The sequence below is a fragment of the Plectropomus leopardus genome, chromosome 16 (assembly GCF_008729295.1).
Source record: "Plectropomus leopardus isolate mb chromosome 16, YSFRI_Pleo_2.0, whole genome shotgun sequence".
Taxonomy (NCBI): domain Eukaryota; kingdom Metazoa; phylum Chordata; class Actinopteri; order Perciformes; family Serranidae; genus Plectropomus; species Plectropomus leopardus.
Genome location: NC_056478.1, coordinates 14036991 through 14052922, shown reverse-complemented (window position 1 = coordinate 14052922; position 15932 = coordinate 14036991). Strand labels below are relative to the sequence as shown.

General features: G+C 38.1%; 1 protein-coding gene across 1 annotated transcript in view; it reads right to left on the bottom strand.

Annotated features, from left to right (window-relative positions):
• Positions 1-12205, bottom strand: part of akap12b (A kinase (PRKA) anchor protein 12b) — a 54964-nt gene extending 42759 nt beyond the window's left edge. Inside the window, exons 1-2 of the mRNA XM_042503109.1 lie at positions 12166-12205; positions 9493-9906 (exon numbers count right to left, since the gene is read on the bottom strand). Of these exons, the coding sequence (XP_042359043.1) occupies positions 9493-9627 (135 nt within the window). The 5' untranslated portion in view covers positions 9628-9906; positions 12166-12205. The remainder of the gene's footprint in view (positions 1-9492; positions 9907-12165) is intronic.
• Positions 12206-15932: the final 3727 nt, after the last annotated feature.

Below are 15932 nucleotides of genomic sequence, written 5' to 3'. Positions count from 1 at the left end.
ATCACGATCTAACTGTGCAGGGAGACTCATTTATTATTTTGATCCAAGGGCCTGCTTTTGCAGAAGGACAAAAAAATCACTCACAAACTGGTGAAACAGTAAAGAAATGAAGTATAATAAGGACGTTGATGTAACAGAGTCTTCCAATCATAATGATCGATTTGGACGGAGTGGCTGTAACAGTCCCTGTGGGGCTGTGGAAAAGGCCAAGCCCTGCTGGCCAGACTTCACATTCAATAACACATCATCACAACAGGACAATGCTCTCACCTCCACCATCAATACTGAGGAGAAACACTGATACTGGAAGGTCATATGTGTTTCTGCAGCCAAAGCTGCATCTAAGTTGTTAATGTCTTTACTCAATAAAAGCCCATTTTCCTATTTGTGTTAATGCAATTTCCAAACAAAGCCTCAATGTGAGCATGGCACCAAAACAAACACATCAGTAGCTGAAACAGTCTCCTTTTCTTTCATCTTTTTGGCATCTTTGAAAATCTCTTTTGCTCTTTGAGTCTTTTAATTTCCTTTTTTAACAACATTAATCTTTTCTAAAAATAGGGAGAAATACAAAGAAAATACAGACTTCAATGAAGGATAAATATGTCTGTTAATCATCTCATGAACATCAGATTTATGTTGCCACAATGATCCACAGGTTTGGACCCACTGGCAAATGTCACATGAATTAGGATGTAATAAGATAATTTATAGTTTTACTGCATACATACACATAGTACAAACAGCAGTCATCAGAAAAATAAACACTATTCGATTTTTGAGAGATGATATTATTGTTTGTGCCCAGCCCAGACACCAGGGAAAACACTGGCATTGTACATTTCTGCAATACATAGATACATTACATTTGTACCTTTTCTAAGTATCATATCAGCACAGGAAGCGCTCACAGTGGTGAAACAGTGTCTCTGTAAAAAAGACTATTGGAACTCTTTGGGATAGCTACGGTTAGCTACCGCGGGGAAAAAAAAGAGCTGTCCTCTTCCTGTTCTGGTTGCAACATAGTTGACACATTGCCTTTGTGCCGTAAATAGAGCCTCACTTTCTGGGGAGATCGTACCTGGTAGCAGACAGAGTTGCATAAGGAAAGTCAGGCTTAAAAGGAACCCATCTTCACATCTGGTGTTATTATTTCAAAGCCATGACACTGTGAAATCAAAGTTTACTTCACTTATGATAAGCTAAGGTAAAAACTTCCAGTATTTCCACTACTTATCACACATTATTTTAAAATTTCCACATAATGCAGTTTCTTTTTTGGGTGCATGTGCACAAACTAACAGCAACCAGATTTTTAAGCAAAACATTAACATTCTTATGTACCACATACAAGTTTGTTAAATCACATACTTTTTTCAATGTGGTCAGTGTCTTCTAATTTCTAATAATTTGAGGAAAGACGAGAAAACTTGCAGGTTAAACAATTAAATGGATAGCTGAACTGGAAATAGGAGCTGGCAACACTGTACAGACACTGTAAAAACAAACAAGCACTGTAGACAAAAATGAAATATCTTTTCTAACATTATGTAACATCTTGATGCCATTTGGGGATTTTATATTGTCCTGTGGACTCATTATTAGATCAAACTATTGGTATGAAGTCTAATTTGTTGAAGCGGCGAGGGGAGAGGAACAAAAAAGAGCTCCCGTTTTTTATATCCTCAAACACAAGTCTGTGTTTTTTACTGGCAGTAAGTCTGTGAGATGGAAGATATGAAGCTGGCAGAGGGACAGATTCACGAACAGAAAGCTTCATTTTGATTCTCTTCAACAAGACAATAATAAGACAAAATAACCGTCATGGAAATTCAAAATTCCAATAGTCAGCTTCAATTTATTAAGCAGTGGTAATTTATCTGTTGTAGACTTTTAATATTGGATTTACGTCGGCCTTTTTCGATTCACCAGTCAGTTTGAGGTTTTCAAGCTTTTTACACCAATTTTGTGATCTGACATGTGCAGTATAATTTATCACAATGAGGAAAACATTTACAGTTAATGACTGCAAGAAACGCAAGTTCACATGATACATTTCAGAGAAAAAAAGAATCATTACTATTGCTTTAAGTAAAACTATGTAAACTTCCAATTGCATTTGGGGGGTTTAGTCCATCTTTCTGTTTTCCAATAAAAACTCCCTCATGCTTAGATGCTTCATGCCTGTACACGTGTAAAGCACAGTTGATGGACTTTTGGTAGGAGGAGTTTATTTTGTCCTCCTATATATCCTATATTTCACTTAACTTATAACAACATTCATATGATGTATGATTAACTGCATTACTTTGACCCCTCTGACAAGAACTCGATGAACTCAGTGTAAGACCTGTTGGTTTGTATTCAGGTCAACTAACCTTTGGCTGGTAAATAATTTTCTAATATTGTTTATTTTTCAGTACTATAACATAAATGACGTTCAGTTCACAGAGGGTATACACTGTATGATACAGACGAGCAGGAATGCATTTGCCAGTTTAGATCTGCTGCCATGTGAAATGTATGCACTTTTAGGCCCCATCTACACATATATATATATATATATTTTTGTTAACATATGATTTGGTTTTGTTGTAATAGATCACTAAAATATAACTTTTTTGAGTGACTTCTGAAGTGTAGATTTTTCAAAACACTGGTTACTGCATTCAGGAAACAATAACGTTATCTTCTCATGCATGCCGACTGGTGCTTTGTGTAATGAACATGCGCTAAAAACGACAACGATGACTGACTGCTGGTTCGTTTTCGTATCGCTGCTTGGTCTAATGACCACTTTACACATAATGCTGCTGCACAACTAAAGAACAAGAGGAGGTGTCACCTGAACTCAGTGTTTTTGTTTGACTTAAGCATCCGCAGTTTAAAGTCCACCAAAGAAATGATAGTTTTGAATCACATCTAGTCAAACGAGCAGGAGGTGGTTTATTTTACCTGAGCCCAGTGTCTTTTAAAAATCAGGCAGGAGGGAGGGCTGAGGGAACAACTGGCTGATTCATCTGCCTTTATGTCACCCTGAGAGGTCCCCCTCTCTCTCTTTTTCAAAGTCCTTTTTCCCTCTCTCTGGACTGCACACCCATCCACTCTACCCCTGCCCACCCAAAACACTGCCCCACCCCCTCTCCTGTTGGTTCCTTCCTCTTGTTTTGGGCCGGTGCACACAGGGGCCCCCGGCTTGTCCCCGTCCCGGCCCATCCTCAATGGATTCTCTGTCTGACCCCTTCCGCTTCCCCCCTCTACTCTCTCTCTCTCTCTGCAAAACAGGATAATCAGAGCCGCAGCGGCGTCTGATCAGCTGCAGCTCATTATACAGGAACGTACCAGCCTTAATCAACACACATTACATTACATAACATGATGTTGGATCATTAGAGTCACCTGCCGCTGTTGTTGTGACAGCAGGAGGACCTGACATGTGATGGAGGTCTCATGTTCAGGTGACTATTTGTGATGTGTTGGTTTAGGATGTGAATAAAAACACTTACATTTATTGTCGTTTCATAACAGTTACAGTGTCTCCTTTCTGGCTGGGGTGCACAAAAGGGGAGTGGATTAAGAAATTAGAGAATAAGAGGCAGAAGGAGACAAATGCACCGTAAGTCGTAGTATTTTTTCTTTAAGGTCACTGTTGTAACATCACTGTAAGATTTTTATGTGGCTTGAAGAGTAACCTGAAGATCTTATTTTTGTTCCATTATCCTTTTCTTTTTTGTCTGTCATATATATTGTTACACTGTCTGATGTTTATACTGAACAAACTTATAAGAGTATTCTAAATGAGCAAAGACCCAGACCTTCAGACCATTCTGAATACTTCGTTTACATTTTTGTCTACTTTCAAGACATCAACTTGTGGCAGATGACTTTTTATGGTCTTCTGCTCCAGTCATGCTACGCAAGTTTTTACATGAAGTAGCCTACACTGCTACATGCTAACATGTTGCAAATCCTGCTTGTTGATGTTTATAATTTCTCCTCGATTTTTAAAAAGATTATTTTGGGGGCATTTTTTCCTCTGTTGATAGGGCAGCTTAAGATAGACAGGAAAGGTGAGTGAGAAAAGGGGACTGGCATGGAGCAAAAGGCCACAGGCCGAACTCAAACCTGAGCTGCTGCTGAAGCTTAAGCCATATGGGGCGCACACTCTACCAGCTGAGCTAGAGGCTGCCTTAATTTCTCCTCGATTTAGGATCATATTTCTGCTGGAACATGTTAGGTTTTGTAGATTTTGGTTTAGAGGCTTTTATTGGTGATTTTTCATGGTACAAATTGCAGCTATTCTCCGTTAGTCGTTCCCTCGACCGCAATGACAATGCAGACACGTAGATATACAAAAGACTCAGAAGACCCAGAAAAACTGACCAATCAGAGCAAACTGGGCTTTTTTTATAAGGTGTGCTTAAAAAGACAGGTGCTAAAAAAGTTTCAAACAGAGGGTGAATACAGGTGTTCCTGCACAGACGGTATGAGTATAAAGTATGTAAACATGTTCAAGAGGAAACCCAAAATACAAGAATGAACCTGAAAATAAGCTTAATAGGGCCCATGTAACTTCCCTCCTTGCTGTTTGTGATATACAATATGTACATTGTGCCATCACTTTACAGTGCAGTTACACGTGCAAAAGAGCATGCAACAATAGCACTCAGTGAAACTTATCCTTAAAGCATGAATAAAATCAAATATACCGTCAGTGAAGGCAGGACATTTCAGAGCATAGCATGCAAACTGTTTGTGATCACTCTGCTCAACATTTATTTATCACCCACAGTGGAACCATGACACTGAGTCCTTTTTTGGAGATGAACGTGGGCCATATTTTGAATGGGAGGCACCTTAAGGCTGGACATGCCCAAAGGCTCCATGTTTACAAATGTGCATGGGTGCTGTTCAGAGATGTTTTGCAAGGCGGTCTCTCACTTAAATTACATTTTTTTCTTTATGTATTGTTTCAAACATGATTCACCAAGCTACTTCTTTGACACACTGGGTCACACTGAACATTGTTGAGAATTGGTCAGGGCGATCCTCTGCCAATATCTGCAACCCACAGTTACCCACAGCATCCTTTCTGTGCATCTTTACACAATCACAGAACTATAATTCCAGTCTGACTCGTCTAGATTCAAGAGCCTGCTGCAGTCAACAATGTCTCTTTTCAAACATTGAAAGTAATTTCCCAGATCAACCATTACGTAAAAAATGCCAAATAGTGTTCAAGCTTTGCATCTGTATCTGTGAAGGTCCTGTCATGTTTGAACAAAGTTTGAACGGCTTCCAAAACAGAGACCTACAGCTTTCAATTAACCAAGCAATGTTACACATGTCATGTTTGAAAGGGGCTTCTGAGACAGAAATGTCAGAGATTAATTTGTGACATACAGTCTAATAAATTCAATACAGCAATCTAATGAAAAACTGTTGTTTTTTTTTAATCATTTAAGAATCTAGATGACATGATTTGGTAAAGGGAACATTTGCATAACTTACTGCATTATTTATCTCCTTGTTTTATGGAGTACATAATAGCTAGTGGTGTTGGGAAATGAGACATTTTGGGGATGAAACCAAAATGTCTTGAAAACATTCTCAAATATTTAGATGTGTTGCAAAAACAGCTTTTGTAGCATTAATATTGTGTTTTCCGCACTGTAGGTCACAACATCACAACCTTCAAGACAGCAACTTAAGCTTCTATAACCCATGTAAGGACCTGCTCATATTAAGATGTTAATTAGATTATTTTAATAATACTTGTGAAGCTGACAGAGACAAAGAGGTATGAGGAAGGTGGGTCGGTGGAGAGAGAGACATTGCTAAAATTCCTCTGTGGAGTGAGGAGGATATTTATTGACTATGTATCAAACAGGACGGCTCCATCCGCTTCAACCAAGCACACACTGTCACCATCCAAACACAATCCACACTTCCCTCCTCTCGCCCTAAAACACACCATCTATACTTGATAAACCATTAACATCTATGCATTTTACCTGAGTTTAATGCCAACATTCAGCATTTAATGTGATGGTTTCAAAATCTGTTTTATGTCCTGAATGTTTATCACTCATAGAGACAAAATGGCACAGTTAAATCTGCAGTTTTTCAGGCTACTCCTCCCTTTCTCTGAGATAGTTCAGGAAGAAAATGCTTAGTGTTACCACTATGATAATGGTCCTCCTCTGCATTGAAAAGCTAACTTAGGTAGAGTACGGATGCATAATCAGTATAATCAGTATTATACATTTAAAATATCAAAAGTACTCATTCTGCAAAAAAAAAAAGTCAAAATTTCCATCTTTAGTCTGACATCGCATCCACTACATGGACTCATAAGGAGACCTAGATACAGCTTTCATTCCTACTGACAAAAAAGTACAACTGCTATGTATAAAATCACCAGAATGACCAGCACTGCTTCTGCACCATGTGGCCCATAGAGCAGGCGCACTAAGGACTTCCACTGGCCGAGTTGGCTACTTCTGGTTTAGCCCTCTGCTGATTTGAATAGAGATAAGATGATTCAATTTTGTGGCTCTTCTGGACTTTTCAAAGGTTATCAGGCCAAATGGATGAAATTCTCATAGTGAAATTAGTCATTCTACTTGGGTTGTGATGCTCAAAAAATGCATTCACTGATTTACTGACTTCTCTTTCACCAAGTAATTTAAAGGGAAAATGTGTAATTGGACCACATGGCATCACATGACAGATGTAATTCCATTGTCACAAAAATGGGCTTCAAAGCTCAGCGCAACTCTAAAGGCCTGGTCCACTCAAACCGATTTCAGTTAGTGAGCAGGATTACATTTTACTGAACCAATCACTAAAGACGAAAGTATCTACTTAAATCTAATGTCACTTTAGGTTCACGGATATGTAGCCATGCCAACCATACTGTTTTTTTTCCTTATTGGTTATGGTACATGACAACGCTTGACAACAGTGTTACTCCGACTGTGCCGCTGATTGGCCAATCCTTAGTCCCCCCAGCAACATTCAATGGATCGACTGTTTCTCAACTGAGAAACTGCTGTTTCATGTCATGATGCCAGAAGCGTCAGTCAACTTGGTGGAGTAAGCAAATTCAAAGGTTTGGACCCAGGCAAAAGTTTTAACTTTTTGCATCCCAAACAATTATTCAGATAAAATAAAACAGCATGTTTTTCTCTAAAATGTAGAGGAGCTGAAGTATAAGGTAGAACCTCATATTTCTACAAATAAAGCAAAATTGTCCAGTATGCCTCTGAAATCCCAGTGCTTTGGCATTAAAGCTGGCTTCAGTCCAGGACATTGACCACAAACTGCCACATGGAGAGACATCTTATCAGTGGTACAAATATATGTCTAAGCACACAAGCTTTATCTCCTTCTCTCACAGCTGGAATCACAAAGCACAATAGATGCACTCAAGTTGGACTGGCAGCTTTCAGGCATTTCATATCATACATTCCAATGTCACTGGTAAAATACGAGTGCAAACACTACCACTGCCATGATCCCTGCGATAACAGCTCAGGACTTAACAAAACATCCAAGTGACACACAGGTGACGTCACTTCACTGGAAAACAACTGCGAAAACAAGCCAGCACGAAAAAACACCTGCAAAAAACCCAAATCCTCCCCAAAAAAACCCAAGGATGACAAATATAGCTAAATCCTGACTGTCCTCTGAGCTTTCTGTCTCACTTAATGTCACCCTCTGTGTCATCTGACCTTTCTGCTGACCTTTGAGGAGGATAGAGGGGCCACGAGATCTGACCTGTGGACCTCAACCCATAAAATAGTCAATAAATCCAATAGGTTGTGCGAGGCGTGAATAGAGCAGGTGGCGAAACATGCATAGTCATTAGTAGGCACTTTCCAAATATTCTTTCACACAATGCTGAGCAAATTTACACCGAGGTAACAGTGCAGAGTCGGCAAGATCCCTCAGATGATGGCAGTTGGACCAAAACATACTGCGCAGCCAAGACATGAAAAGGGCCTGGTAACAACCAGAGTTTAGTTGCTCTATTCTTAAAAATAAAATGTAGTGACATGGACCAAGTTTCTTAGGGATATTATAATCTGTTATTCATTATCAATAAAGTGTCAGTGCTTACAGTGTCTTGTTCTGTTACAGGGAATGATAAACAGGTTGTCAGCTGTCCCACACCAGAGCAGCACTGATTAGTCAATTAATGGATTATTCAAATGACAGAAAATTGATCAGCGACTATATTGATTGCCATTTAATTATTTAAGTCAAATTTTTAGCAAAAATGCTAAAATGTGACATGTGGAGGTTCTTCAGTGAGAGAATTTGCTGCTTTCCTCTGTCTTACTGTATGTTACAGTACATTTTGGGGGTTTGGAAATGTTGGTTGGATAAAATAAGACATGTGATCAAGTCAGTTTAGGCTCCAGGATATTGTTACTAGCTTTTCTCACCATTTTGTACACACAATAATTAAGCATAATCTAGAAAATAATCTACAGATGAATTAGTATTGAACATAATCGTTAGTTGCATTCCTGTCTGACACCTTGTTTTTTTAAATCACATATAGGTTAAAAGGCTCCTGCTTATACATTAGGTCTCTCCTTCAAATATACTTATCAAAAGAGGATGGGACTAATTAGAAACCCTAATAATTATTATTGGCTGAAATCTCTTGGAAACCAAGTAAGCAGACATTGTGATACGATCATTATATGCAAAACTACAATACTGTCATTTCTTGGTGAATTTTATGATATCACATCTGTCATAACATTAGATTTTTTTTAATCTATCAACATTTTGCAGCAATTCTAACTTGCTTTATATTAATAAACGCAAAAATACAAAATAAAAAGACAGTCATGCTTTTAAATGTATAATAGGCTAGCTATTTTAAATTTAGTGAGCAAAGTAATGTCAAAATGGGAAAAAAAAACTAAAAAGAGGAAACTGCTCGATAAAAGGAGTGCAATCACGAGAATCTGATAATATCAAAGTATTGGAGTCTAATTCAATTACCCTTCATTGGTCTCATGTGCTTCCCCCAAAAGCTCTAAAATTCAAAAGGAAAAAAAAATGTCATTGCGGTTGTTTGTGATTCAACGTGTCACCCTGAGCCCAGGTGGCCTGTCTGGCTGTAAATCTGGACCGGGCTGAGCTACTTGCGTTTTATTACTGCGGGACTGCAGACAACTCGACCCATTACTCAGCAAAAAAACAGCGTCAGGCGCACACTGAGGCTGTGCGCTGCAGCACGTTACTGATGCAAAGTGGGACACTAAAATGTAGAGGCGGGAGGGAGGGAAAGGGGTGACGACAGGTATGTTTACAAACAGGTAAGCTATAATTTATGTAGCGTTACAGAAGACCCCAAGAAGCAGAATAAACGCCACTACATAAAGATAAGACAACATGCTCCCTCGGGTTTGCCCACTGATGTCTGGAAGACAGTGACGGGGATCAAAAAGCCTCAGTCGGCTGTACCTTGGTGTCAAGGACGCTGCTTCCCTCCTGGAGCGCGTTCACCTCCGCGCTCAGCTCCCCGGCGGAGGCTGACGCTGAAGCTGAGGCATCCTCCTGGCTCTTCCCGTCCCGCTGCACTGAGCTCTCTGCTCCCATGGCGAACAATCGCAAAGGTGAACTTCACTCTCAAAAACAAAAACAACCCTCCAAGATGGCACGACTGTGTATCAGCAAGCGAGTATCCAAAGCGTCCAAATGACGAGCTCTATGGAGTGCAGCTCCGCCCCGGGATGGCCTCGATCTGGAGTGATGTGAAGTGTGAGGACCAGCTAACTCTTTCAGGACACCCCCGCCTTCTCCACCTCCAACACCTCCCTTCGGTATCACATGGGGCTCCGGTGCGCCGCGGCACGCCTTACAGCATCAGGGACGGTGCTGATGGAGGACAGAAGAAGAGGCCAGTTCATATTTGAAACAAAAAGCTTTACGATTTGAAGCATCGTTAATCCGTCTTAAACAGAAATTAGATCCACCCTGAGGGACCGGAAAATTAAATTAGAGCCGCTATCAAACACTCATCACTCACACACAGGAAGAAAGCCTTAAAGTTATGGTGCGCAAACGTCAAAATGACATAGTATAAAGCTTTATGCTTTACTTAAAATGGGATACTTGCAAACAGTTCTTGAATTTTGGAAAATCTGAACAGTAAGGGGAATTTAACTGTGTCTTATGTTCTGTACCCTAAACTGCTGTCCAGAAAAAATGGAAAAATTAAAAAGGGATTATTGGACTTTGTATGTCACCACATTTCTGTGAAGGCTGTAGCTGTTATTAACTATCATCAGCATATCTGTCAGTAAAATGTAGATATTTTCGGTTTTATATTTATTGTCATTTGTCTTTTTTTTATCTTGTTCATTTCATTTAATCACTTTTTCTTTGCTGCTGTAAAAAGTGAATTTACCCTGTGTGGGATCAGTAAAATGTATTGGCAAAACACACAATAAAGCTACACAATACTTTCCAGTGCTTTGTCAGATTCACCTCAGAGCGTGTGGAGTTATTGGCACATCTACATTGTAGATTTCTATGACTTTAACATGCAGAAAAAATATTAATATAAAACATTCTTAGCAATCACAACAGTTTCTATTTGGAGCAATTTAATGAAAAATGAAAAAACATCAAGACTAACGTGTACAGATAGTAAAAGTAAAAACACAAGTGTTGTATGCAATACTTAAATCTTCATTCGGTAATTTAAAATAAAGTAATTTTATATTTATTTTCCATCACTTCTACCATCCTCTTTCTCCTGTGGCTAACAAGGTCAACATTTGACAAGCATGACACTTGGTTCAACTTTAGCATATTTGGCATTTTGGTGGTAATGTAGTGAGACTGGTTGATATCACAGAGAGATCTGAACCACATCCTTCCTGTGGTTCATGTAGAAACACTAAAATAAACACAACAGTCCTGGGACTCCTGAATACATGCAGCTTCCTAGTTTATCCACTTAGATTTTCTTTTCTGGTTTGTCAGTCTACACTGACACTGAAGATACTATCATTTCTTATTTCAAGTTGCTCTCATCAGCCAAGGAAATTAAATATTTGCTGGAAAATGTAAAATTACACTAAAGTTTTGGATCTGTAATCTGCTTTCTCTCTCAAATATATACACATACAGTGTAGCCTATACATCATTCTTGATTATATACTGCAGGGTACATATTGCCATGATTCACAGAGTCTCGTGAAGTTTGTGTGTGTGTTGCCCACGAGGAGTTCAGGTTTTAATCTTAATTGCATGTTGACCCATGTACCATTTTGTTTGGAATTTTAAAACGCACAAGTTCACACAAGCCTTGACTTTAAGTCCCTGCACGTACACCAAAACAAAATGACACTGCACCAACACAAACATGTTGAATGGAGAAACATGCTGATGAAATGTAAATATGTATGACACCTCAGAGTGTGTACAAAGAGTACACAGCAGCAGTTGGACCTAAAAAATAATCAAAGACAATTTATTTATCCTGTAAGGGAATAAGGTCATCTCCAGTCAGACTAAAAGCAGCATTCATTCATACAGTTGTAAGGCCACTTAAATAGTATGCAGTCATGTGAGCCACTATCTGTGCAGAAATGTTGTGTAGAAAAGTGCAGCTTAAAGACATTTACCTAACCCTTTAAAACCTGGCAAATTGGCTTGCTTCTTTGAAAAACATGGGAAGAAGGCAATGAGCAAATAAGCAAAGGAGTGACCCGAAAAAATGGCAAGAAATTCACTATAAAAATTACAAGAAAATTAACTGAAAAATATAAATAAATACACTTAGCCCATATGTCATTATTTTGTTGACTCAGACTTAAGTCGGACCTAATAGTTGACCCAGGTCTACTCGAGACTAAATTTACTAAATCACTTTTCTTGTCTGGAAAACTAAAATATTCTCAAATATCTTCTTTTTACCTGGTTAAAGGCCGAAACAACGAACAGAAAAATAGGACGGTGTTTTTTTTAACGTTACATGTCTTGCTAATGGTTATTCGGTGTGCATTAAAAACGCTGACGCTTTTTGTGGCTCTGGACAGAGATGTACGACGTTACTGAAAGATGAACTGGGTCGGAATACCGTAAAAAAAAAGAGAAAGAGTGAAGTTTGGAAAGCAGTGAGTTTACCAGATCTCTGTAGTCCGCTCCTAACTACTGCCGCAGGCTAACAGCTACAAGCTAATCACATTAGCCTCGACTAGCATGGCGCACCTGAATCTCGGACACAATTATCGGCAGTTGAGGTGCATTTTGGGTAATGTAGGCGGTGGATTTTGACCACCATTATTATTATTATTAATTATTATTATTATTATTATTATTATTATTAATATGTATGTATCTATTTTTCATTGTTTGTTACAAGGAGTACGATTTTTTTTAAAGTGACATTACATTTCTTTTTTTACTTTTCTTGTCTTTATATTCCATATTTAACCAGATAGGCAAAACCCTGTTTAGATTGACTATCTCTTTTTCAAGGGAGACATAGCCAAGACAGTAGCATAAGGACATTTTACAGACAAACAACTTAAGGCTATCCACAATACAAATAAAAAAATATATTAAAAAAATATAATAAAAAATATACAGTAATAAAAACATAAAAGATAAAGCCTGCAGTAACATCTAGAAATGTAAAAAAAAAAAACACCTACTCACATTGTTCTGCTGCATTGTTTCATTTTTTTAATTGTCTCGTGTGTGTCTGACAATGTTATTTGAATGCAATGATAGGTAAACCTACCATCTAAAGGCCTGAAAGGACTGCCATTGACTTAAGCTATAACAGCTATGTGCAAGCATATTTGTAGGCCCATTAGCCTAAAAGAAGTGAACAAAAAATATTGTTAGTTTAGCTGATATAGCCTACATTGTGGTAGGGCTGCAACAATTAATTGATTAATCAGTTAGCTGTCAACTATTACATTAATGGACAGGTATTTCAATAATCAATATTGGTTTGAGGGTTTTTTTTATTATTATTTTCACAGCACTCTGATTACAGCTTCTTAAATGTGAATACTTTGTAGTTCCTTTACTCCTATCTAAGATGTAAACTGAATTTCTTTGGGTTGTTGACAAAACAAGGCATTTCAGGATGTCAAAAATGTGACTTTCTCATACAGTCAGATTTCTGTTAGCCTATATAATTCAATATTTTGTCAGCCTTTTAGCCACAAATCAGCGCCTGGCTCCTGCTGTAACCACAATGTTGACAAGATTAGTTTGACAGACGTGAAGATCTAACTGGATAAAGCTTACCATCATCAGCAACGTCAAAGTAACACATGATAAGGTATGTCTGACGCATTCAATGTACACCCTATATGAAGAAGTCACTTGTTTTTCCTGAGTTAGCTTGTTAATGTAACAGTTGGTCCATTGAGCTTAATGTGTAGTTTTTAGAGACAAAAACTAATCAGGCATATCCCCTGCTATGATGCATGTAATTTCACTTACTGAGCATTGCAGAATAGAAAAATCATGTTCTGGTGGTGTTTGATTTTCAAGACACTTACCGACAACAATACTGCAAACAAGTTTTGGCATGATGAAAAAAAACCCCAGATCACATGACAAATCTTAATGATATAGGCTTCTTGACTATAGTCCTAATTACACAGAGACAGTTTTACAATCTTCCTTGGGAAAATGTAAAGCAGAGTTGACAGAACTGATGCTGTATTCTCTTACAATCCCAGCTGTTTTACTGAGGCAGCGCTGCAGTTAACTGCACTGCTTCCAGAGGTGCATGTGTTTAAACTGTGAATGTCAAGCAGAAGCAACGCTTACTTCTGAATCTCCAAATCTTTATCAAACACAATTTCTCATTACTTTTGCAGCACAAAAAGGTCTCAGAGAACAGGCTGCTCTTGTTGTAAAATTGTTGAATAATCTCAAACATGTGTCTCACAAGACAGGAAACCAAGACAGATAACCTCATTAGAGTTGCACAGTGTATGTAGATGGATGTGTTAGTCAATGACCTTCAGCATGGCAGGCCCATCAGCCGAAGTGCTGATGTCATATGAAAGAGGAGGGGGACATGGAGTAGTGGAGTGAGATGGGGGAAGGAGGTTCTCATTAAAGTGAAAGCCTTACCGGATATGTCGGGGTCTGCGCTCGATAAAACAGTAATGCAAGGGCACATTAAAGGCACCAAGCATGCTTCACACAGACACACACACACACACACACACACACATTTGGAAGAGGAAGGCTTGAACAGCATTCACAAACAAATACTTCACACTTACTGTCCTGTTCTCGCATTGCAAATCCACTCAAAGATTTTGTCCAAATTTGACCAGCTTGTAATTTTCAGTATCGGAATCAGACTCAGAAATGCATTATTAATCCCAGCAGTAAATTGTGTTCAGCTACAGTCGCTCTGATGTAAAACATGAAGAATCATCAGAAGTAAAAATAAAAGTATAAAAATAAGAGGCATGGAAAAATAAAATAAAATAAACATAAACATAAAATATAAATAGGAATGAAAATAAAATTTGGATCATGCTACAATGTCCAACACTATTATGTAACATATTAAGAATACAAATATGTATAATGCGATGAGTTTGTAAAGTGTGTAATAATTTAGAAAAATGGGCATTGTGCTACATTACAATGTATAAACTTTCAGAAACATAAAAAAATGTATGTATAGATCAATAGAAATAAGAACAGAAACATATGAAGAAATATATAATACTTTAATACATACATTCAAGAGGTGTCAGTGGGAATTGATATACTGACTGACTTTCTGCTGATCACAACCATTAAAATACAAAGTAGTCATTTTTTGGCATCAAAAGGTCATTTTTCTGCTTAAATGTGTGGAGATATAGAGGGAGATTTGAGAGGGAACAGTCATAGATATTTATAAAAATCTGCATGTAACTTTTATGTGAATTGTGGCACATTTGGCTGCATGAGCTGAAGGTAAAACATTCAGAATCTCCACCTTTTTGGAGATATCACCCAATATAAAGAACTCTCTGTTAAGCCTTCTTTCCCCCTGAGTTACGCTGTCAATGTAAGTCCACTCATCTTTATATGTGTAGTTCTCAGAGCCAGAGGCTACAAGCTGCAACCCAGATGGATAACATGCATATATGTGAAAATATTCCCACAGGACTTCCAGTTGACTGCATATTTTTCTTTAAAAAATGCAACAGTGAAATGGTGGGAAGTATCATGTTTTTCAGACAGAGACAGGGTGAGTTGAAGAATGCAGCCCTCAGGGTTCATGTCTGGCGTGGCCACTGAGCGAGGGCTCTCCCAGACACAGCAGGACGATTTACACATTCATACTCAGTTACAAGCAGTGAATTTAGGGGTTTGCTTCAAAACAAGATGGATAAAAAAAGAACAGCTATTCTAACATAATGAGTGCTCGACCAAATGTGGCATGATGTCAAACAGACGCTACAAGAGAATGACAACTTTTACACAAACATTCCAATGTATGGTCCTGTTTTTCTAAAATACTGAGTAATGAAGAAATTATTCTCAAAAAATGATTGATAAAACACCTTATAAGTGAACTGTAACATGTAAAGTAGTTCAACAATTATCCAAGATAAAATTTAGTTAAGGGATAATTTGGGTATTTTTCAACCTGCAACATATTTTCCCATATTTTTGTGTCGTTGACATTGGAGCAGTATTGGGTTGTGCAACTGGCAGCTGCAATGTTACATAAATGGGCAATTGTGCGCCATCAATTTACGCCCACAAAAAGTGGTTGTTTTTGCCACTGATAGGTTCAGATTGTCCTTTTTAGTGCCTGACTGCATTATGGAAAAGATCGCTACAGAGGTAGGATTTTTTGTCTCAGATTATTAGTCTAAAAGCTTTTTTTTTTTTTTTTTTTTTTTTTAAAG